This window comes from Schistocerca americana, chromosome 6 (genome assembly GCF_021461395.2).
Source record: "Schistocerca americana isolate TAMUIC-IGC-003095 chromosome 6, iqSchAmer2.1, whole genome shotgun sequence".
Classification (NCBI taxonomy): Eukaryota; Metazoa; Arthropoda; class Insecta; order Orthoptera; family Acrididae; genus Schistocerca; species Schistocerca americana.
This window is the reverse complement of record NC_060124.1, coordinates 208,709,458-208,733,622: the sequence shown is the minus strand read 5'-3', so window position 1 is coordinate 208,733,622 and position 24,165 is coordinate 208,709,458. Positions and strand designations below refer to the sequence as shown.

At 44.1% G+C, this 24,165-nt stretch overlaps 1 protein-coding gene across 1 annotated transcript in view; it reads right to left on the bottom strand.

The window, feature by feature from the left end:
* The window catches only part of LOC124620054 (gamma-aminobutyric acid type B receptor subunit 2), a 434,547-nt gene that overhangs the window by 22,760 nt on the left and 387,622 nt on the right, over positions 1–24,165 (bottom strand). The window contains exon 19 of the mRNA XM_047146721.1: positions 6,645–6,840. Within this exon, the coding sequence (XP_047002677.1) occupies positions 6,645–6,840 (196 nt within the window). The remainder of the gene's footprint in view (positions 1–6,644; positions 6,841–24,165) is intronic.

The window sequence follows — 24,165 nt, the reverse complement described above, 5'->3', positions numbered from 1 at the left end:
CTGACGTTTTGGTGTCCAGCGCCATCTGTCGGACATTTTGTGAACTTTTTTTTTTTTTTTTTGTTCTAGGGGTAGCGTCTTTGATTCATAATCAAAACGTCTTCGGTCCCGGGTTCGATCCCCGCCACTGCCTAAATTTTGATAAATAATCAGCACTGGCGGCCGGAGACTTCCGGCATAAGAAGTCAGCCTCATTCTGCCAACGGCCTTGTCAAAGAGGGCGGAGGAGCGGATAGAGGTTCAGGGCACTCTCTTGTCCTAGGGTTGGGAAATTGCCCCTAAAGGCGGAAGAATCAGCAATGATCAACGACATGAGGATGCAGAAGGCAATGGAAACCACTGCATTAAAGACACGTAACGTGTATCCACAGGACATGTGGCCTGTAATTGAAGAAGTGTCTTGATGATCTGTCCATTGGCAAAAGATTCCGGAATAGTCCCCCATTCGGATCTCCGGGAGGGGACTGCCAAGGGGGAGGTTACCATGAGAAAAAGATCGAATAATCAACGAAAGGATAACGTTCTACGAGTCGGGGCGTGGAATGTCAGAAGCTTGAACGTGGTAGGGAAACTAGAAAATCTGAAAAGGGAAATGCAAAGGCTCAATCTAGATATAGTAGGGGTCAGTGAAGTGAAGTGGAAGGAAGACAAGGATTTCTGGTCAGATGAGTATCGGATAATATCAACAGCAGCAGAAAATGGCATAACAGGTGTAGGATTCGTTATGAATAGGAAGGTAGGGCCGATGGTGTGTTACTGTGAACAGTTCAGTGACCGGGTTGTTCTAATCAGAATCGACAGCAGACCAACACCGACAACGATAGTTCATGTATACATGCCGACGTCGCAAGCTGAAGATGAACAGATAGAGAAAGTGTATGAGGATATTGAAAGGGTAATGCAGTATGCAGAAGGTAGCTGCGAAGAAACCATGGGTAACAGAAGAAATACTTCAGTTGATTGATGAAAGGAGCAAGTACAAAAATGTTCCGGGAAAATCTGGAATACAGAAATACAAGTCGCTGAGGAATGAAATAAATAGGAAGTGCAGGGAAGCTAAGACGAAATGGCTGCAGGAAAACTGTGAAGACATCGATAAAGATATGATTGTCGGAAGGACAGACTCAGCATACAGGAAAGTCAAAACAATCTTTGGTGACATTAAAAGCAACGGTGGTAACATTAAGAGTGCAACGGGAATTCCACTGTTAAATGCAAAGGAGAGAGCAGATAGGTGGAAAGAATACATTGAAAGCCTCTATAAGGGTGAAGATTTGTCTGATGTGATAGAAGAAGAAACAGGAGTTGATTTAGAAGAGATAGGGGATCCAGTATTAGAATCGGAATTTAAAAGAGCTTTGGAGGACTTACTGTCAAATAAGGCAGAAGGGATAGATAACATTCCATCAGAATTTCTAAAATCATTTGGGGAAGTGGCAACAAAACGACGAAGGTAATGAGAAGTAGTAGAAATGACAACAGCGAGAAACTTAACATCAGGATTGATGGTCACGAAGTCAATGAAGTTAAGGAATTCTGCTACCTAGGCAGTAAAATTACCAATGACGGACGGAGCAAGGAGGACATCAAAAGCAGACTCGCTATGGCAAAAAAGGCATTTCTGGCCAAGAGAAGTCTACTAATATCAAATACCGGCCTTAATTTGAGGAAGAAATTTCTCAGGATGTACGTCTGGAGTACAGCATTGTACGGTAGTGAAACATGGACTGTGGAAAAACCGGAACAGAAGAGAATCGAAGCATTTGAGATGTGGTGCTATAGATGAATGTTGAAAATTAGGTGGACTGATAAGGTAAGGAATGAGGAGGTTCTACGCAGAATCGGAGAGGAAAGGAATATGTGGAAAACACTGACAAGGAGACGGGATAGGATGATAGGACATTTGCTAAGACATGAGGGAATGACTTCCATGGTACTAGAGGCAGCGGTAGAGGGCAAAAACTGCAGAGGAAGACAGAGATTGGAATACGTCAAGCAAATAATTGAGGACGTAGGTTGCAAGTGCTACTCTGAGATGAAGAGGTTAGCACAGGAAAGCAATTCGTGGCGAGCCGCATCAAACCAGTCAGTAGGCTGATGACCAAAAAAAAAAAAAAAAAAGAAGCCCGATGTCATTCCAGGCATATGTGTCAATTTTTACCTCTCTATCTACATTATTCTGTGGTTTATTAAGTTTTCAAATTTATACTGACTTTTTGATCACCCAGTACATTATTTTGTGGACTTCCAGGAACTGCAGTCAACCGCCCTGCAGTGAGTATGGCAGACTCCAGAAAAGTGGTTCGAAGAGGGACTGAAGAAGATTAAGGGGCCAAGACAGGGGGAATGAGGTGGGTGTGGCAGTACCTGGAACACCATTTCACTGATGGTAGTTGTGGCTTTCCGGTTCGTATTGGGACGAGTGATGTGGCGTTGCAACAGCATTTTTCGTGGTGGTTCGCAACTTCTACACATTGCTACAGATTCCCTGCGAACAACGGCAGTGTTTACACACTCCTTTCAAAGAAACTGCGCCTTTCGGCACTGTCCTTGATGGTCACACTCTATGTTGTCCAGTGATGTAATGACAGCGATTGGGAAAATTTTATGTACTGTCCAGTTCCACTGATTGTCCTGCCATCTATGGTTAGACTGAAGTGCCATATACTTGCAACAGTAATGATTAGTCAAATGGAAAATGATCAGTCATGGGAAAAAATAAAATGTAAATCAATACAGAACACCACTCGTAGATCAGCCCAGTGGCAGTAGATGAGCAATTTACTACAGAACTCTGGTTTCAGTGGAAGGCTAACGCAGAAGAGCCCCAGTGCCGTCTCTCCGTCTCTCCGGAAATAACACACAAATGCATTTAGACCAATAGAAGGCACACGTTTCACCACAGTTGTAGCATCTGCAGTGGATTTTTTTTAATGACATAGCGGAAGTCGAGATGAAGAATTTGATATAAGATACTTGAGGTCTGTTTCGTCGGGAAACTATCTCAAGATGACACCTCACTGAACTTTTAATCTCATCTCGCCCTCGAATGCCACCGGCTTTCTTTAACAGTAGTTATCATTAATAAGTTGATCTTTCCTGTAAGGGTAATGAATGAAAAAGACTTTTCGTCATATTAATCTAAAACTACTTACATTTCCAATTCGATTTACATTTAACCTTTACAATTATAGTTGCGCCATGTAGCTTTGGGTGGATTTTGTAGGTCGATATGAGGCTGTTTCACAGCTTGATAGATCACAAGTGTCTTGTATCAAATTGTTCGTCTGGACTTCTCCTACAACATTGTCGCACGTTGTAAACAATAATCGTCTACACCCTGCATACATACAAATTTTGTGTAGATTAGAAATATCTTGACACTATATTTCGTTGTTGTTTGGATGACATACGAACTATACCTTTCTGATGTCTTAACTTGACATTATGTGTATCCTTTGGCTGCCAGAAGGATAGACATAATGTAAAGAAAATGTGTATGTAAACCAAACAACAACGACATCTGGCGTCAAAATTTTCTTAACGTATATAAATTTTGTATGAATGCATTTAGAAACAATAAAAGAAAAGAAACACACTGGTAATGCCTTAGCTGTGGTAAATCATGTTTGGAGATTAAACAAAACAAAAAACTGTGATCTTGCAAGAAGGCGAATCCTATTCAATTGCCCGCATCTCGTGGTCGTGCGGTAGCGTTCTCGCTTCCCACGCCCGGGTTCCCGGGTTCGATACCCGGCGGGGTCAGGGATTTTCTCTGCCTCGTGATGGCTGGGTGTTGTGTGCTGTCCTTAGGTTAGTTAGGTTTAAGTAGTTCTAAGTTCTAGGCGACTTATGACCACAGCAGTTGAGTCCCATAGTGCTCAGAGCCTATTCAATTCGTTACTATTTTCTGCAAGTGTGGAAGCAGAGCTTCAAATTGTATTATGATGACGCGTACATGACGTTTCCCAGTGAAGTATGAGAACACATCTGTGGCTCGTGCACTGTCATTGATTCCATCGATTTCCATGAAATTTGTCACAGCGTAAGCGCTGTGACCAGAATCGAAAAACAGCCACGCATATTACATTGACTACACCATGTGAAAATTACAGGGTTGGTCGACTCGCTCTAACGAATACACAGATGGCGAAAGCTGAAATACTGTTGGAGGTTGCAGTCAGACTGTCACCACGATCCTTTGGGAAATGCGTTTAGATATGAAGCTGTCATGCGTCTTGCATCACTAATACCACACGACACACAACAGATACTTGCGTGGGCTAGATCCAGTGCCAAATGGGAAGTTCAGTGAGCACTCTTTGCCGTTCAACGAGGAGCTTCAGTTCTTTTTCGTATACATTTCTCTATTGTTGAAGGATGGATGAGAGTCCACGAGTTTGTGAAAAATACGGTCAACAGATGATGGAGACATGGAGTAAGTGTGGCACACTGTGAAGACAGCCGTGACAGAGCAGCGAATAAAGTGTCGGATAGGGAGAAAAAACAGGGAAAAGATAGATTAATGAGGAATGCGCAGATGTAGTTAAGAGAAGGAAGTAAGGATATGAGTGAATATGAGCTCACAGGATTTGAGACAAAATCTGTGGAATTCAGAACAGTCTCCGATTACAATTTTTTTTTTTTTTTAATTTTATGACGTGTTTCGATCCATATGATGAACATCGGATATGTGTGCCTTCCTAAGCTAGTAAACGAAATATACAAAATTTTGCCGTCAGTATAGACACCATAAAATATGAAAAAAATTTCAAAATACATTAAGATTAAAAAATCAAGTGACCCTAGCGGGCAGCCACAAAATTTCCATTTATCACGATACGTTTTTTACATTGCACGTTTCAGTATTTCAGAAAGGGTGTAAGCATATTGTCAAATCACTGTCTTGGTTGCTGAGTATCTTTGCGAGCGGCTGCGTTTTGCAGAGTCGATCATGGGACACGGACTGTTATGCTGTGCTGCCGGTAGCTCTACAAGTAAAAGGCATTGTTATGTAGGTTCAAGTGTTGCTACAAGTGCTATTACAGTGAAGTAATGAGGTGAATTCAACGAAAAGGGTCGCAAAGAAGTACGTAAATATTAGCATTGGCGCCGATAACTTATTTGAGCATCCATTCGTAGCGTGTCGTACCGTACAGCATCAATCATCCGCGCCGTGTTCGGTCTCCCAGATGAACTAATGTGAATCAGTAATACTATCTACCAAAAAAGAGAGCATTTAAGTACCAGTGTCTTGTAGAGAGTGTGAGAACATTCGTTCAGTCATCGCGTTCCGCATCATCAACCATCAGCCGTGCTGCGATGGTTACGCGCACGCTCGTAAAAGTGGACTGAGAACTGAAAATTTTATTTTTATGAACATTGTTGTATTATTACTAGACACAAGGAGGACTGGTGCCAGATATCTGTGTATGCGTGACGAGTGTAAGAACTTTTGTTCGATCATTCGGCCTCCGCTTCTTCAACAATCGCCCACGTCGTGCCGGTTACGCGTACGCTCGTCCAAGTGATACTGTGGATGGATGATCACCGATATGTTAATTGGCATAAAGACTTATAACTTATAGTGTAAACAGTGCAACCTGTGATTTTCTTATCGTCTCCGAATATAGTTGTTAATAGCACCCGTAGGACAGTGTTATGTTTAATGTTGAGTGGCTCCACTAAATCCGCTTGCATATTTAGACACAAAATTTCAGGCAAGCCAGCAGCAGTTTGGAGCAGAACAATACGACCACCGCGTGAGTATCAGGTAAATGGTGTGGACAGGGCGCACGGTCAAGAAGTGGCAGCGAGATTCCAGTTTAAGGGACCATGGTTCAAATGGCTCTGAGCACTATGGGACTTAACATATATGGTCATTAGTCCCATAGAACTTAGAACTACTTAAACCTGACTAACCTAAGGACATCACACAACACCCAGTCATCACAAGGCAGAGAAAATCCCTGCCCCCTCCTCCCCCCCCCCCCCCCCCCCGGGAATCGAACCCGGGAACGCGGGCGCGGGAAGCGAGAAAGCTACCGCACGACCACGAGCTGCAGACGTGTCACAGGTATCATTTAATGCCTCTGCACTTCTGTGATTTCACCCCGAATGATTGTACCCATTTCAGTTCAGTGAAGTTTGACCTGCTGGTATCGTAACACACGATTACCAGTATTCTTCGAACCAGCACACTAATAGTTATCATAATTCAATACCAGTTGGTATGTCATCAGTAAACGCAAGGAAAACCTAACGTGTTCCTGCGGTATTTCGGGTTTTAGTGCATTTAGAGATGAAAGGTTTGGTTCTGATGATCAGCTTAGTTGATAGTCCCGATTTTCAGCACGATATTCCGTCGACCGACCCAATTGTCCTCTCAAGGCGCTGTGAGTTGAATTATTAAGCTCACTCACTACCTGGACTCCACCAGGCAGTGAGTGCTCATGCTAAGTCATCTCGCAGCTCCTTGATAAGACGACTGGTTCTGTCCTCGGAATATCGTGCTGAAAATCGGGGTCTTGAACTCTGTAGAAGACCCGAAAGCATACAAAAAATGTCTGAGTAGCTGCTGCTGTTTTGCTTTCTGCTGCGAGTACACGGTGCAAGGTTTTGGAGCGGGGCAGCACGGCACGCACCTACGGGGCCGCCGTCCAGGTCCCTGGAGAGACACATGCCGAGCGAGAACTTGCGGCGACCTGCGTCGGCGTCGGCGTCGGCGTCGGCGTCGTCGTTGGAGGTGACGCTGATGATGGGCCCGCTGCCGCCCGTGGCTATGCCGGCGCTGCTCAGCTTCTTCAGGGGGTGCAGCTCGCGCGATGACGCCGGCACCATCTGCAACCGCGACCAGTCCTGCCGTGGTGTGAGCTGCCAGCGGTAAGTACAGTGTCCAGCGAAACGCATATATAACGACATAGAAACGATTTATAAAGATACAGAAACTAGAGACAAAACTGTGCAGAAGTAAGAGGATTAAACAGAGTGCATTCAAATAATGAACTAATTGGAGCAATTAAACATTCAGTTATATACCAGTAGTTACCCTCTCCTCCAACCCCGATTCCTCGAAGATGTGGACTCTCTTGTATAAAACAGCTCCGTTTTTAGAGAAGCCATTATTTCACGCATCACAAGGTTTATGACGTCTTATCTAAGGAACTACGTTCGTCCATTTATACCGGGTGGTCCATTGATAGTGACCGGGCCAAATATCTCACGAAATAAGCATCAAACGAAAAAACTACAAAGAACGAAACTGGTCTAGCTGAAAGGGGGAAACCAGATGGCGCTATGGTTGGCCCGCTAGATGGCGCTGCCATACGTCAAACGAATATCAACTGCGTTTTTTTAAATAGCAACCCCCATTTTATATTACATATTCGTGTAGTACGTAAAGAAATATGAATGTTTTAGTTGGACCACCTTTTCGCTTTGTAATAGATGGCGCTGTAATAGTCACAAACGTATAAGTACGTGGTATCACGTAACATTCCTCCAGTGCGAACGGTATTTGCTTCGTGATACATTACCCGTGTTAAAGTGAACCGTTTACCAATTGCGGAAAAGGCTATTGTGATAAAAATGCCCAATGGGCGTGTGGTATGTATGCTGCTCGGTATCCTGGATGACATCATCGAAGTGTTCGGACCGGTCGCTGAATAGTTACTTTTTTTAAGGAAACAGGAAGTGTTGTGATACATGTCAACGTTAACCACGACCTTTCAACAAATGATAATGCACAAGTTGGTGTTTTAGCTGCTATCGCAGCTAATCCGCACCAGTAGCAGACAAATTGCGCGAGAATCGGGAATCTCAAAAACGTCGGTGTTGAGAATGCTACATCAACATCGATAGCACCCGTACCATATTTCTATACACCAGACGACACTTTAACGTCGTGTACAGTTCTGCCACTGGGCACAAGAGAAATTACCGGACGATGACAGATTTTTTGCACGCGTTCTATTTAGCAACGAAGCGTCATTCACTAACAGCGGTAACGTAAATCGGCATAATATGAACTATTGGGCAACGATGGCTGCGACAAGTTAAGTTGGCGGGGTAATGTATGGTGCAGCATTATGGGAGGAAGGATAATTGGCCCCCATTTTATCGATGGCAATCTAAATGGTGCAATGTATGCTGATTTCCTACGTAATGTTCTACCGATGTTACTACAAGATGTTTCACTGCATGACAGAATGGCGATCTACTTCCAACAGCGGTGGTCTAGCGGTTCTGGCGCTGCAGTCCGGAACCGCGGGACTGCTACGGTCGCAGTTTCGAATTCTGCTTCGGGCATGGGTGTGTGTGATGTCCTTAGGTTAGTTAGGTTTAAGTAGTTCTAAGTTCTAGGGGACTTATGACCTAAGCTGTTGAGTCCCATAGTGCTCAGAGCCATTTGAACCAGCCATACTTCCAACATGATGGATGTCCGACACGTAGCTCGCGTGTGGTTGAAGCGGTATTGAATAGCGTATTTCGTGACACGTGGATTGCTCGTCGAAGCACCGTACCATGGCGCGCACGTTCACCGCATCTGACGTCCCCGGATATCTTTATGTGGGGAAAGTTGAAGGATATTTGCTATGGTGATCCACCGACAACGCCTGACAACATGCGTCAGCGCATTGTCAATGCATGTTCGAACATTACGGAAGGCGAAATACTCGCTGTTGAGAGGAATGTCGTTACTTGTATTGCCAAATGCATTGAGGTTGACGGACCTCGTTTTGAGCATTTATTGCATTAATGTGGTATTTACAGGTAATCAGCAACAGAATGCGTTCTCAGAAATGATAAGTTCACAAAGGTACATATGTATCACATTCGAACAACCGAAATAAAATGTTTAACGTACCTACGTTGTGTATTTTAATTTAAAAACCTACCTGTTGCCATCTGTTCGTCTAAAATTGTGAGCCATATGTTTGTGACTATTACAGCACCATCTGTCACAAAGCGAAAAAAGTGGTCCAACTAAAACATTCATATTTCTTTACGTACTACACGAATATGTAATAAAAATGTGGGTTCCTATTTTTAAAAAACGCAGTTGAAATCCGTTTGACCTATGGCAGGGCCATCTAGCGGGAAAACCATAGTGCCATCTGGTTTCCCCCTTCAAGCTAGACAAGTTTCGTTGTTTGCAGTTTTTTCGTTTGACGCTTATTTCGTAAAATATTTGGCCCACTCACGATCAATGGACCACTCTGTATGCAGGGTTGTTTCCGTAAGTGCGTGCAAATATTTAACAGCATGTATAGGATGCTCCACTGAACAATTTGAGGTACGGAACCTGGGAGTAGCGACCTTAAGGAGACAATAGGAACAAAATCACATTACTGTGTACTTTTTGTTTACATTAGTTACAGTTAACAGCAAATACTATCATTGATACAATGAACTACTATTTGTACTGTATCTTTCAAAATGTGACGCAACTGACGGCCATCAACCACAATGCAAGATTCTGATGAGCCCTGACAAATATCCCTGGTGTTTTTCGAATCATAGCACAGGCAGGTACAATTCTGGCAACTAATTGCATCTCCATATCCGCTGGGGTCTCATGCACAAGTGGATTTAGATATTCCCATGGGAAATAATCAAGGGGATTCAGGTCAGATGATCTCGCAGGCCATGGAATACGTGGTCTGTTTAAAAAGTATCCGACCTCTGATTTTCCCGCACAGAATAGAAACGATAGCGCGGGGCCACTGTACACAGTAAAGGAAGAGACCTTAATGCGCATGCGTGAATTTTGTCTCCCCCTTCCAGTGCGTCAGACGCTGCCTGTCGATCGTTGAGTGAGGTACTTGCCACACAGCGTGTTCGTCGGATTGCCGATTCTCTCAAGATGACTGAACGTGTAGAGCAAAGATACTGCATTAAGTTTTGTAAAAAGCTTGGTGATTCTCAAAAGCGAAACAATTCGTAAGATTCAGCAGGTATTTGGAGAAGATGCGATGGGTGTAACACAAATTAAGGAGTGGTTCAACCGATTCAAAAATGGCCGCATATCAGTGGAGAGTGACCAGCGTTCTGGCAGGCCCAAAACTGCTCGGAGTGTAGCTGTTGTTGAGAGGGTGCAACATTTGGTCATGGCAGATCGTCGTTTGAGCGTGCGGAAAATTGCCCAAGACGTTGGAGTGAGAGAAGATTTTGCACATTAAATTTTGTGTGATGATTTGAGCACGCACCGAGTAGCTGCGAAATTCGTGCCCAAGTTGTTGTCGCCGGAACAAAAAGACCTACATTTTGACATTGCACAGGACCTTCTAGACACCACCAACACTGGTCCTAGGTTTCTGAACACCGTGATAACTAGAGATGAGTCATGGGTGTACGGGTACGTCCCCGAAAGAAAAAGACAGTCGTCGCAGTGGAAGCATCCCGAATCTCCAAGGCCGAAGAGAGTGCCAGAGGTGCGAAGCAAAATCAAGGTGATGCTCACTGTCTTATTTGATGTCCGTGGAATTGTGCATCACGAATACGCACCGGAAGGACAAACAGTGACAAAGGAGTGGTATCAAGATGTTCTATGGCAACTTCGTGACACAGTTCGGCGCAAAAAACCAGCATGTAGACGACGAAAAACTGGCAATTGCTTAACGACAACGCTTCCGCCCATTCACCCCACTTGATCCAAAATTTCTTGGCCAAACATGGAATTACAGCCGTTCGCCAACCTCCCTACTCTCCAGACATGGCTCCTTGCGATTTCTGGTTGTTTCCAAAACTGAAGATGCCACTGAAAGGATCCCGTTTTGTGAGTAGAGAAGAGATAATGCAGAACGCGACGACGGAGCTGAACACAATTCCAAAAGAAGACTTGCAGTGGTGTTTTCGGCAGTTGAAAGATCGGTGGGCTACGTGTGCGCAAACACAAGGGGCCTACTTTGAAGGGGATTAGGGTCCCAAACCCGTCAGGTATTCGAAATACCTTTTCCGGCCAAAGGTCGGATACTTTTTAGACAGGCTTCGTAGGACCTTCTCTTACAGTTCACAGACCAGGAAATACAGCACTGAGGTGGCTGTGGACATCCACACTGAAGAGAAGCTCTGCACTGTCATGTTGTCTACCCATCCTCTCACAAACAGCCAAGGGTACGTCCTCCAACAAGCCAGGTAAAACTCTTTGTAGGTACCTAAAGTACGCCGGCCGTGGTGGCCGAGCGGTTGTAGGCGCTTCAGTCCGGAACCGCGCGACTGTTACGGTCGCAGGTTCGAATCCTGCCTCGGGCATGGATGTGTGTGATGTCCTCAGGTTAGTTAGGTTTAAGTAGTTCTAAGTTCTAGGGGACTGATGACCTCAGCATTTAAGTCCCATGGTGCTCAGAGCCATTTGAACAATTTTTTGAACCTAAAGTACAGGTGGCCACTCAGACGGGCAGGTAGGACATTTGGCCCAATGAGACTGCCGCCTATAATGCCGGCCCAGATATTCATAGCAAAACGTACTTTATGGTGTGGCTCTACTACAGCGTGAGGGTTTCCCTCATCCCACACGTGGCTATTCCCGATGATCGAAATACCATCATGATCAAATGAGGCCTTATCAGCAAACAGCGAATAGGATATCTGGTCGAGCAATCCATTGTCGGAACACCCACACACAAGGCGATCCTTGGTGCAAAGTCAGTCACAAGCACTGCATGGACTCGTTGTGGGTTGAATTGCTGTTCGTGGACTACTCGCCAAACGCTAGTATGTGTAGCGGCCATTACATGTGCAGTACGACGAGTACTGGTAGAGCCGCGCGGGATTAGCCGAGCGGTCTTAGGCGCTGCAGTCATGGACTGTGCGGCTGATCCCAGTGGAGGTTCGAATCCTCATTCGGGCATGGGTGTGTGTGTTTGTCCTTAGGGTAATTTAGGTTAAGTAGTGTGTAAGCTTAGGGACTGATGACTTTAGCAGTTAAGTCCCATAATATGTCACACACATTAGAATTAGTACTGGGAGGGGTCCGCTGTAACACGTTCCATCATCTCCTCTTCAAAATTTGGTGTGCGAGTGGTACTCATGCTGGCAGCTAATTCGTTTCTTCTTTCCAACGAACCAGTCCCGCGCATCCGTCGATCGAGAGAATTAAAAACTCGTCGTGACGGAAACCGTTCCCTGTGCAGCCTTCCAACAAAGAGAACATTTCAACATACTCCCCCATACTCAATGTGCATGTCAGTCAATTAGGTACTGGTACTGATACATTGTAATGTACTGTACGTCTCTGAATAGCACTGTAGTTGATTCATAGCACGTGACAGTGTAAAAACGATACAACAGAGCCACCTTATGGACAAATAAAGTAAACAAAACCTGCATCACGACTTCCTAGTAATCACGTTCGTCCTCTTTGTTTACTTGCAGGAAATGAAGAATGTACATGTAAAATTAACAGCACAGTACTTCTAAGCTTGGACGCATGTTAGTTGCAAATAAGCTGAGCAACAGCAATGGTAGACAGACCGGTAGACAAGTTTACTTCCATGTCTCCTTAAGCTGGCTTCTACGACCCCAGGTTCCCTGCCTCAAAGTGTTCAGTGGAGCATTCTCTGCGTCCTGTTACACTTTTGCACGCCGTTACGAAAACATCCTGTATAATAGGCCGTCAAAAACTTCCCGTCTGAGGGCGTTGCTGCGGGGTATATACTGATCAGACAGAACATTGTGACCACCTACCTAATGGCCGGTATATCCACCTTTGGCACGGGTCACAGCGGAGAAACGTTGTGGCATGAAAGCAATGGTGCCTTGGTATGTCGCTGGAGGGAGATGACGCCACATCAGCACACACACACACACACACACACACACACACACACACACACACCACCTAATACCCGTAAATTCCGGGGAAGGGGGCCATGAGCCCTGACGCTACGATCAATCACATCCTAGATGTGTTCGATCGGGTTCAGATCTGGCGAGTTGGCGACCAGCACGTCAACTGGAACTCGCCATTGTCTTCCTCGAATCAGTCCATCACACTCCTGGCTTTGTGACATGGCACATTATCTTGCTGAAAAATAAAAATGTCACTGCCGTCGGAAAACATGGTTGTCATGAAGGGATGTAAGTGGTCAGTAGGCAGTATACGATACTCCTAGGCCATCTTGGTGCCTTGCACGAGCTCCACTGGACCCACGGATGCCCTCATAAACATTCCCCAGAGCATGACAGAGCCACCGCCAGCTTATATCTGTCCCGCAGTAAAGGCATGAAGGAGTTTCTCCTCTAGAAGACGACGGATTCGCGTCTTCCCATCGGCATGATGAAGAAGGTATCGGGATTCATCAGACCACGAAACGCTGTGCCACTGCGCCAACGTCCAGTGCCAATAGTCACGCGCCCACTTCAGCAGTAATTGACGATGTCGTGCTGTTAACATTGGCACATGCATGACTTGTCGGCTGCGGAGGTCCATCGTTACGAGCGTTTGGTGCACTGTGTGTTCAGACACACTTGTACTCTACCCAGAGTTAACGCCTGATGCTATTTCCACCACACATCACCGCCCTTCCTGTTTTACCAGTCTGCTCAGCCTACCACATCCGATATCTGTAATGAGGGGTGGTCACCCAGCCCAACGACGTATGGACGTGGTTTCATCCTGATTTCGCCACGTATTGAAGACACACACCATAGCACCCCTCGATCACCCGTCAAGTCGTGGAGTTTCCGAAATGCTCGTGCCGAACCTCCAGTCCATCACAAACTGTCCTCGGTCAAATAGGTCGCGCGTCTACCCATTCTACACACGTACAGCCCGCTCTCTTGCTGCATGCACCGTGCCTGTGTCTGATCACCAGTCATTCCTCGCCAGTGACGCTGCTGTCACCTGGACGGGTTTATATCGACAATAGGTCGGTGGTCATAACGTTCTGGCTGATCAGTGTATGCAACACAGCGCCAACCTGACGCGGATATACATGGTGAATCACCCCAACCTTGCACAGCAAATATTGCAGAAATGGAAACTGCTATCGATGTGTGGTTCTCACAGAAGTGATTGGTGGTCAGGGGCTCATACTGTTAGCCAATCAACAGATTGTAATGAAACTTAGAAAGTGATTTTTTCTGCAAACATACACTTTTTAAATGGAACAATGCTGTTACCTTTAACAAACTAAAAGCAGAGTAAATCAGAATGGCGGTGGTATTTGTTGCAGGATTCTAGTGTGAGTCGTTTACGAGATATCGTATTTTGAAGAGCTCCCACACGACACTTGTACAAAATTTGTGGTAGCACACACTAAAGAACAGCACTAGATCTGTGGCTTCTTAGCAGTGGCGAGGCAATTGACCTTCACACGTTGTATGATGACCATCGGCAGCAATAACACATGCTTCCAGTCTGTTACGGAAGACTGCTGCATACATACTAGCATTTCTGCGGAGATGTTCATGCAGGCTTTGCAGTAATACGTAGTTTCATATCACTGGGTGTACATGTTCCTGTAGACAGCATCTTTCAGCTTTCCTTACAGCTGGCCGGTGTGGCCGTGCGGTTCTAGGCGCTTTAGTCTGGAACCGCGTGACCGCTACGGTCGCAGGTTTGAATCCTGCCGCGGGTATGGATGTGTGTGATGTCCTTAGGTTAGTTAGGTTTAAGTAGTTCTAAGTTCTAGGGGACTGATGACCACAGATGTCCCATAGTGCTCAGAGCCTTTCCTTACAGAAAAGATTCTACAGAGTCAAATCCGGGGAACTGGCCGCCCAAGGTAAGGGTCCTTTGCGTCCATTCCAGCGATTTGGAAAGAATTCGTGAATACATGCTGCAGTAATTTGTGCACTATGGACTGGATAGCCATCACGTTGGTACCACAGGTTCCTCATACTCTACAAAGGAAAGTCTTCTACCATCTACGGAAGATTGCATGTTAGGAGGCTGCGATACCTGTGGTCTTTCAGTGTTCCGTCTGTGAAAAACCTGACTGTGAATTGATGGATCACTATCCCACACCACACGATCACATTCCATGGACGCTAATGTTCCAGATGAAGAAGCCAGCGGGGATTGTCAGCAAACCAATAGCGCATGTTTCTGCGTTCTACCTGTTTGGTAAATGTGGCTTCTATACTACACAAGATGTATCATACATGTGGAGTATCCTGTCTTAATGCACATGTACAGAAATTGACACGTTTCTCATAATAGTTCCTATGCAGCTCTCGATTGATAGAGAGTTGATGAGGATGGAACTCATGTCCATGGAGAATGCGTAGGAAAGTCGCTGACTCATGCCACTTGCCCGTGCAATAGTGCAGGAGCTAACGTGCAGATCAACTGCAACAGCAGCAAGATCGTTAATTTTCCCCTCTTCTGCTGCCACTTGTTTCCTTCTGCTGTTCCTTCTAGGTGTTACACTACCACTTTCACGAACCTAGTTGAAGGGGATGATTAATAACTGCCGAGATGACTGACGTCTATTGGAATATCTTGCCACATATACCGTACAAGAACGAACTGCATTCTTCCTACACTCTCCATACACCATGAGCATGTCGGCTTTTCTGCATTGGTGAATCTCATCGTCCACTCACGACCTATTCCTTGGGCCATCACACGCTAACAGACTGTGAAGTCGCTGTGCATTAAAAGACAACACAATCATACTGTAAGCAAACCTAGCAACATCATACCTAGCAACTACGTATGTTGAGTGTGGAAACTATTAACAACGCGATATCTCGTAAGGGACGCGCCCTAGAATCCTGCAACAAACACCTTTGGCATTCTAATTTACTCTACTTTTACACTGTTAATGTCAACAGGTACGTAAGAAAGCGTAAATGTGCACAAAAATACACTTTCTAACTATTATTACAATCTGTTGATTGACTAACAATACGAGACCCTGACTACCAATCTATTTCCCGAAAACTGCTCATCAATAGCTCTTTCCATTTTCTCAATATTTGCGGTCGACTTCTGATGATTCACTTTGTACAAGCACCGACATGTAAAAAAGGGATTAGTGTGGCATTCGTGTTTTTCCGAAGTGTGTGTGGTAAATTCGAAAACGTGAACTATGACTATGTTATTACTAAATGCGCCTAAACAGGGCCAAAGTGCTGTTATTCTTTTCTTGGTTGCAGAAGGACAAAAATCGCACACATCCATCGGAGAATGTAGAACGTTTATGGGGCAGCACGTATGTCGAAAACGACCATTGTGGAATGGTGTGCATAGTTCCTTGCTGGTCGGGATTCGACGCAACCCTCTGCCGGTCTGGTAGGCCAACCTCAGCTGGGAGACTCGAGCACCAGCCTCATAGACCTGAGGCCTCCCCATGCGAATACTACAACTTCGGCCCCTTAAAATTGGCGTTGAAGGTTCGACGACTCCTGTCGGACGAGTATGTGCGGCAGGCAGTTATGGACTTCCCCACGCAGCGGGACACAAACTGATATTTTCAGCCCGGTGCGTCGGTGGAATGATTGCACAATGACCACTACGATTTTGCCTGATTAGCATACCGATTCTGGGCTGTACGGTCTTCTAAGGGAAACTTTTTGATCTCGTCTTTTAAATTTGCTCTTACATTAACTGGTACATGTCGATACTGTCTGCAAAATGAGTTGCCAATTGAGTTAGGAATGAAGAGTTGATAAATAAAAACGCTGTCGTTACGTCTGACGCTGAAGTTTTACTGTACGAACAGCGAAAATTTAGTAAGGCATCAATTGCTTTTCCTTTCTTTATGAAAAGGGTGTTTCCGTAAGAGCGTGCAAAAATTTAACAGGATGTAGAAAATGATCCACTGAACAGTTTGAGGTAGGGAACGTGAGGAATAAAAGCACATTAAAATAACGTTAAATCACATTACGGCCTACTTTTTTATTCACATAGGGTAGAGGTAACTGCAAATACCATCACTGACACAGTGAATATACCATTTGTACTGTATCTGGCGCTGCAGTCTGGCACCGTGAGACCGCTACGGTCGCAGGTTCGAATCCTGCCTCGGGCATGGATGTGTGTGATGTCCTTAGGTTAGTTAGGTTTAACTAGTTCTAAGTTCTAGGGGACTAATGACCTCAGCAGTTGAGTCCCATAGTGCTCAGAGCCATTTGAACCATTTTTTTTTTGTACTGTATCTTACAAAATGTTCTGAAACTGACAGCCGTAAAGCTCAATGCAAGCATGATACTGGAGAACAAGACACCTATGCATCCTGACAAATATCCCTGGTGTGTTTCGAACCACATCACAGGCAGCTACAATTCTGGCAACGAATTCCATCTTCGTATCCACTGTGGTCTCATACACAAGTGACTTTAGATAACCTCAAATGAAATAACCAAGGGGGATTCAGGCCAGGTACCTCGTAGGCCATGGAATAGGAATCCCCCCCCCCCTTTCGAATGCCGGCCGGGGTGGCCGAGCGGTTCTAGGCGCTACAGTCTGGAACCGCGCGACCACTACGGTCGCAGGTTCCAATCCTGCCTCGGGCATGGATGTGTGTGATGTCCTTACGTTAGTTAGGTTTAAGTAGTTCTAAGTTCTAGGGGACTGATGACCTCAGACGTTAAGTCCCATAGTACTCAGAGCCATTTGAACCATTCCCTTCGAATCCAGCGACTAGGAAATACTGTACCGGTACTGCCCCATCGTATTGTACTGTATGTCTCTGAACCGCACTGATTGAGAAATGGTTCTGTCGTTGCTTCGTTGCACGTTCTGTCATGAGGCAATGTAAATACTATACAACAGAGTCACAAGTAAAGTAAACAAAACCTGCATCATGACTGCCTAGTATTCAGGCTCGTCCTCCTTGTTCCATTGCAGGATATAAAGAATGTACATGTAAATAAACATCACAATACGCATAAACTTGTGCGCATGTCAGTTGTAAATAATCTGGAAAACAGAAATGCTAGACAAAGCAGTAGACAGGTTTACCACCATATCTCCTTACCCTGGCTAGTCCCACCCCAGGTGCCTACCTTAAACTGCTCAGTGGAGCATTATCTGTGTCCTGTTACATTTTTGCACGCTCTTACGCAAACACCGTGTATTGTGGGGGGTGTCAGCGAGAAAGAACTCACCGCAGTTTGAAATTATGTGTCAAGTTGGTTTGATGTCGCTAAGTGCTTTCATTATCAGATACTGGATGAATACGGTCTCGGTCGCAGGTTCGAATCCTGCCTCGGGTATGGATGTGTGTGATGTCCTTAGGTTTAAGTAGTTCTAAGTTATAGGGGACTGATGACCTCTGATGTTGAGTCCCATAGTGCTCAGAGCTATTTTTTGAATACGATCAGTATATCTTGCGCGCCGGGAGTTACACTGCTTCAAGAGATATAAAAAATTTCTAACTCTACTACTTGTCTCATTGTAAATTATGACAAAGTTTTAAATTCCGTCAATAATTATGTAAAATACTGAAAACAAAAATTTTGTGGCCCGTGGAAGCCATTAGATGGTAACATGCAAGCTTTCAGAGCAAAGCAAACATTATGAAGCTGGGCTCTCATCCAGTACGTAGCGTAATCGATTAACAGGCTTGAAGTCTGGGTTCAAATTCATTTTGCACCGTTGGAGGCTCACATTATACAAGATAGGTGGTGCACCAGTAATTTTCAAGCAATATCCTGAGTAGTTCACTTTCCAAAAGCACGTTCGCGGATGTTTCGTGATGCATATTCTCCCACACGAAGCGGTACTGTCTCCTCAAACTCTACAGTGCGAGCAACTTTTTGTCGGGACCTATAACGAAGCCCTTATAACCTGAAAGTCACAGTCTCTTGAAAGTTTCTATTTACGGTGATAAATTTCTTCAAAAAAGGATGACACCTGTTAGGAGACTTCGGCTTATCGGGTTCCACACCCTGCTGTGCTCCTTATTAAATGCAAGCCTGAAGTTCCAGTAACGACGCCCCGTGTTTGATAACAGTCATAAGCTACACACTGTCCCAGTTCCACGGCGATGGATATATCAAAGACCACTGTACATAACTTTTCGAAGACAGTCGTCATCTGCGATGTAGTAGATAGTAGATTGTTTTGTAACATAAGCAATTTACAAACCTTTGCCTCACGTGCATTGTCCATTTAAAACCGTTGCAAAAAATCGGCCACTGGCTCTTTATCTCAGAACACTCGGTTAAAGAAGCCTTACGGTGTATATAATTTGGATACTAAAAACATTACACGGAATGAGAGCTTATTCCTTGCTGTCCTTGTTGCACGTAATCAACTACTCAACCAGAGCCGAAGAACTGAGAGTAGTAAAAACTGCTGATAAGTACGAAGTGTAGAAACCCATTGATCAGGTTTAAGTGGACAACTGAAATAAGTAAAAACATAACACTATGTTTGCAGCCATCGTGAGCTAACACTGTAAGCAGACTATAAACCAAGGACCTTGCCGATGGTGTGGGGCTTGCGTCCCTCAGCGATACAGATAGCCGTACCGTAGGTACAACCACAACGGAGGGGTATCTGTTGAGAGGCCAGACAAACGTGTGGTTCCTGAGGAGGGGCAGCAGCCTTTTCAGTAGTTGCAGGGACAACAGTCTGGATGATTGACAGATCTGGCCTTGTAACATTAATCAAAACGGCCTTGCTGTGCTGGTATTGCGAACGGTGTAGTGGGCCGCGAAATTGAAGCGTCACCCATCCACCACTGTCAGCCCAGTTTGCAGGTGACTATAAGTTTAATTTAGTTTTGTTTATGTATTTTTTGTAATATTTGTAATGGTTGTGAATTGTCTAAAGTTTGTATTTATTTTTTACGTTTCATGTACGGAGAGGGCGGCGCAACGAACGGAGACAGCATCTTCGCTGCCGGGACCAGAGAGAAAACTTTTGGCCACTATACGTCGCGGATCGACAGCCAAAGAGCAACAGAAGATCCTGAAACCGAGTTGTTGCGTCGTGCTTCTAAAAATCGAAAAAATAGGAATTTGTAATGTTTTGTACAACAATGACGTCATAGAAAGTTTAATCTTGTTGTAAATGTTCAGTTCTATCTTGTCAAGGCTCAGGTTCACGTCTATATGTAGGAAGATGATAAACTAGTGGATGCTACTAAAGTTTAAATACGTGTTCCGAGAGTTTATTTATGAAGAATTATGTTACGTAATTTATTTGACAAGATTATTAATTTTTGACAACGTTCATCACGAGTTGGAATCTTGAAAGTTTATTCAATGTGGTTCTAATATCTATTAAAGCAGATAACTTGCACTAATATAATTTCTGAGGAGAAACAAACGACATCTGAATTGAAAAAAGTTTACGCAAACCAATTGGGCTGAGTGACGTAATTCTGCGCATACGACTCAAATGATGATGTTTTAATTATAGTTTCGTTCAAGAACCATTCAGAGACAATTTTAAAAAGAATTTAAATAATTTTGAAGTGTGTTGTAACTGACGTAGGTGACGAAGTCTGCACATGGTCATATATCAAAAGAAAATCATTTATACAAAACTTACGTCGTTACACTACAACGGCTGAAAGCAAGGGGAAACCACAGTCGTAATTTTTCTCGAGGTCATGCAGCTTTACTGTATGGTTAAATAATGATAGTCTCCTGTCGGATAAAATATTCCGGAGGTAAAATAGTCCCCCATTCGGATCTCCGGGCGGGGACTACTCAGGAGGACGTCGTCATCAGGAGAAACAGAGCTGGCGTTCTACGTATCGGAGCGTGGAATGTCAGAACCCTTAATCGGGCAGGCAGGAAAGAAAATTTAAAAAGGCAAATGGATAGGACAAAGTTAGATATAGTGGGAATTAATGAAGTTCGGTGGCAGGAGGAACACGACTTTTGGTCAGTTGAATACAGAGTTATAAGTACAGAATCAAATAGCGGTACTGCAGTAGTAGGTTTAATAATAAATAAAAAAAAATAGGAGCGCGGGTAACCTAGTCAACGAATTATTGTAGCAAAGATAGACACGAACCCCACGCCTACCACAGTAGTACAAGTTTATATGCCAACTAGCTCTGCAGATGACGAATAGATTCAAGAAATGTATGATATAAAAGAAATGATTCAGATAGTGAAGAGAGACGAAAATTTATAGTCATGGGTAACTGGCATTCGATATAAGAAAAGAAAGAGAAGAAAAACTAGTAGCTGAATATGGAGTGGGGGTAAGTAATGAAATGGGAGGCCGTCTGGTAGAATTTCGCACACAGCATATCTTAATTATAGGTAACACTCGGTTCAAGAATCATGAAAGAAGGTTGTATACATGGAGGAGGTCTGGAGGCACTGGAACGTTTCAGATAGATTATATAATGGTAAGACGGAGATTTAGGAACCAGATTTTAAATTGTAAGACATTTCCAGGGGTAGATTGTGGTCAGAGCAGATATGGACTCTGACCACAATCTATTGGTTATGAACTGCAGATTAAAACTGAAGAAACTGCAAAAAGGTGGGAATTTAAGGAGATGGGACCTGGATAAACTGGCAGAATGAGAGGTCTTAGAGAGTTTCAGAGAGAGCATTAGGGAACGATTGACAAGGAGGAGGGAAGGATATACAGTAGAAGAAGAATGGGTAGCTTTGAGAGATGAAATAGTGAAGGCAGCAGAGGATCAAGTAGGTAGAAAAACGAGGGCTAGTAGAAATTCTTGGGTAACAGAACATGTATTGAATTTAAATGATGAAAGGAGAAAATATAAAAACACTGTAAATGAAGCAGGCAAAAAGGAATACAAAAATGAGATCGACAGGAGGTGAAAATGGCTAAGCAGGGATGGCTAGAGGACAAATGTAAGGATGTAGAGGCATATATCACTCGGGGTTAGAGAGACCTTTGGAGAAAAGAGAACCATTTGTATGAATATCAAGAGCGCAGTTGGAAACCCAGTTCTAAGCAAAGGAGGGAAAGCAGAAAGGTGGAACGAGTATATAGAGGGTCTATACTAGGGCGATGCACGTGAGGACAATTTTATGGAAATGGAAGAGGACGTAGATGAAGAAGAAATGGGAGATATGATACTACGTGAGGAGTTTGACAGAGCACTGAAAGACCTAAGTCGAAACAAAGCCCCGGGAGTAGACAACATTCCATTAGAAATACTGATAGCCTAGGGAGAGCCAGTCCTGACAAAACTCTATCATCTGGTGAGCAAGACATATAAGACAGGCGAAATACCCTAAGACTTCAAGAAGAATATAATAATTCGAATCCCAAAAAAGCAGGTGTTGAAAGATGTGAAAATTACCTTACTATCAGTTTAATAAGTCACGGCTGCAAAATACTAACGCGAATTATTTACAGACGAGTGGGAAAACTGGTAGAAGCCGACCTCGGGGAAATCAGTTTGGATTCTGTAGAAATGTTGGAATACGCGAGGCAATACTGACCCTACGACTTATTTTAGAAGATAGATTAAGGAAAGGCCAACCTACGTTTCTAGAATTTGTAGACTTACAGAAAACTTTTGACAATATTGACTGGAATACTCTCTTTCAAATTCTGAAAGTGTCAGGGGTAAAATACAGGGAGCATAAGGCTATTTACAATTTGTACAGAAACCAGATGGCAGTTATAAGAGTCGAGGGGCATGAAAGGAAAACAGTGATTGAGAAGGGAGTGAGACAGGGTTGTAACCTATCCCCGATGTTATTCAATCTGTATAATGAGCAAGCAGAAAAGGAAACAAAAGAAAAATTCGGAGTAGGAATTAAAAAGCATGGGGAAGAAATAAGAACTTTGAGGTTTGCCGATGACACTTTAATTGTGTCAGAGACAGCAAATAACCTGGAAGAGTAGTTGAACGGAATGGACAGTGTCCTGAAATGAGGACATAAGATGAACATCAATAAAAGCAAGACTTGGGTAATGAGATGTTGTCGAATTAAAGTAGTGGATGAGTTTTGCTATTTGGGGAGCAAAATAACTGATGATGGTCGAAGTAGAGGGGATATAAAATGTAGATTGGCAATGGCAAGGAAAGCGTTTGTGAGGAAGAGAATTTTGTTAACATCGAGTGTAGATTGAAGTATCAGGAAGTCGTTTCTGAAATATTTGTATGGAGTGTAGCCATGTATGGAAATTAACATGGACTACAAATAGTTTAGACAAGAAGAGAATAAAAGCTTTCTAAATGCTTCAGAAGAATACTGAGGTAGATCACGTAAGTAATGAGGAAGTACTGAGTAGAATTGGGGAGAAGAGAAATCTGTAGCACAACTCGACTAGAAGAAGGAATCGCCTGGTAGGTCATGTTCCGAGGCATCAAGGGCACCGTGGAGGGTAAAAATCGTAGATGGAGACTAAGAGATGAGTATAGTGAGGAGATTCAGGTGGATGTAGGTTGCAGTACGTACTGGGAGATGAAGAAGCTTGCACAGGATAGAGTAGTATGGAGAGCTGCATCAAACAAGTCTCTGGACTGAAGACCACAACAACAACACACTCCTGAATTCTGGTGCTAGCGAACACAAAGCATTTCAAAGAAATACATCTTGCTATGGCATGAGGACCCTGAAATAATGGCAGTGTCAAAACCGGGATATGTGTGTAATTATACACCGCCCGTCCAGAAAGTTCCGAGACTGATTTTGTTCCTGACGTATAAGCGATGTCAGCACGGTAACTATAGTGGCAACTGGAACTAACAACTGTAAACAACAGAAATTTGGAATAGAGATCCACAGAAACAACATTTTCACCCTTTTTATTGTTCATGAAAACCAAACATTGCATGTTGTACCACTATACAGTGAGACCATCAGAGGTGGTGGTGAAAATTTCTGTACACACCGGTACTTCTAATACCCAGCAGCACGTCCTCTTGCGTAGATGCATGCCTGTATTCGTCTTGGCATACAATCCACAGGTTCATCAAGCCACTGTTGGTCCAATTGTCCCACTCTTCAATGGCGATTCAGCTCAGATCCCTCAGAGTGGTTGGTGTGTCATGTCGTTCGTAAACAGCGCTTTTCTATCTATCCCAGGCGTGTTCGACAGGGTTCATGTCTGGAGAACATGCTGGCCACTCTAGTCGAGCGATGCCGTTATCCTGAAGGAAGTCATTCACAAGATGTGCATGCGAATTTTCGTCCATGAAGACAAATACCTCGCCAATATGCTGCCGATATGATTGCACTATCTGTCGGAGGATGGCATTCACGTATCGTACAGCCGTTACGGCGCTTCCATGACCACCTGCGGCGATCGTC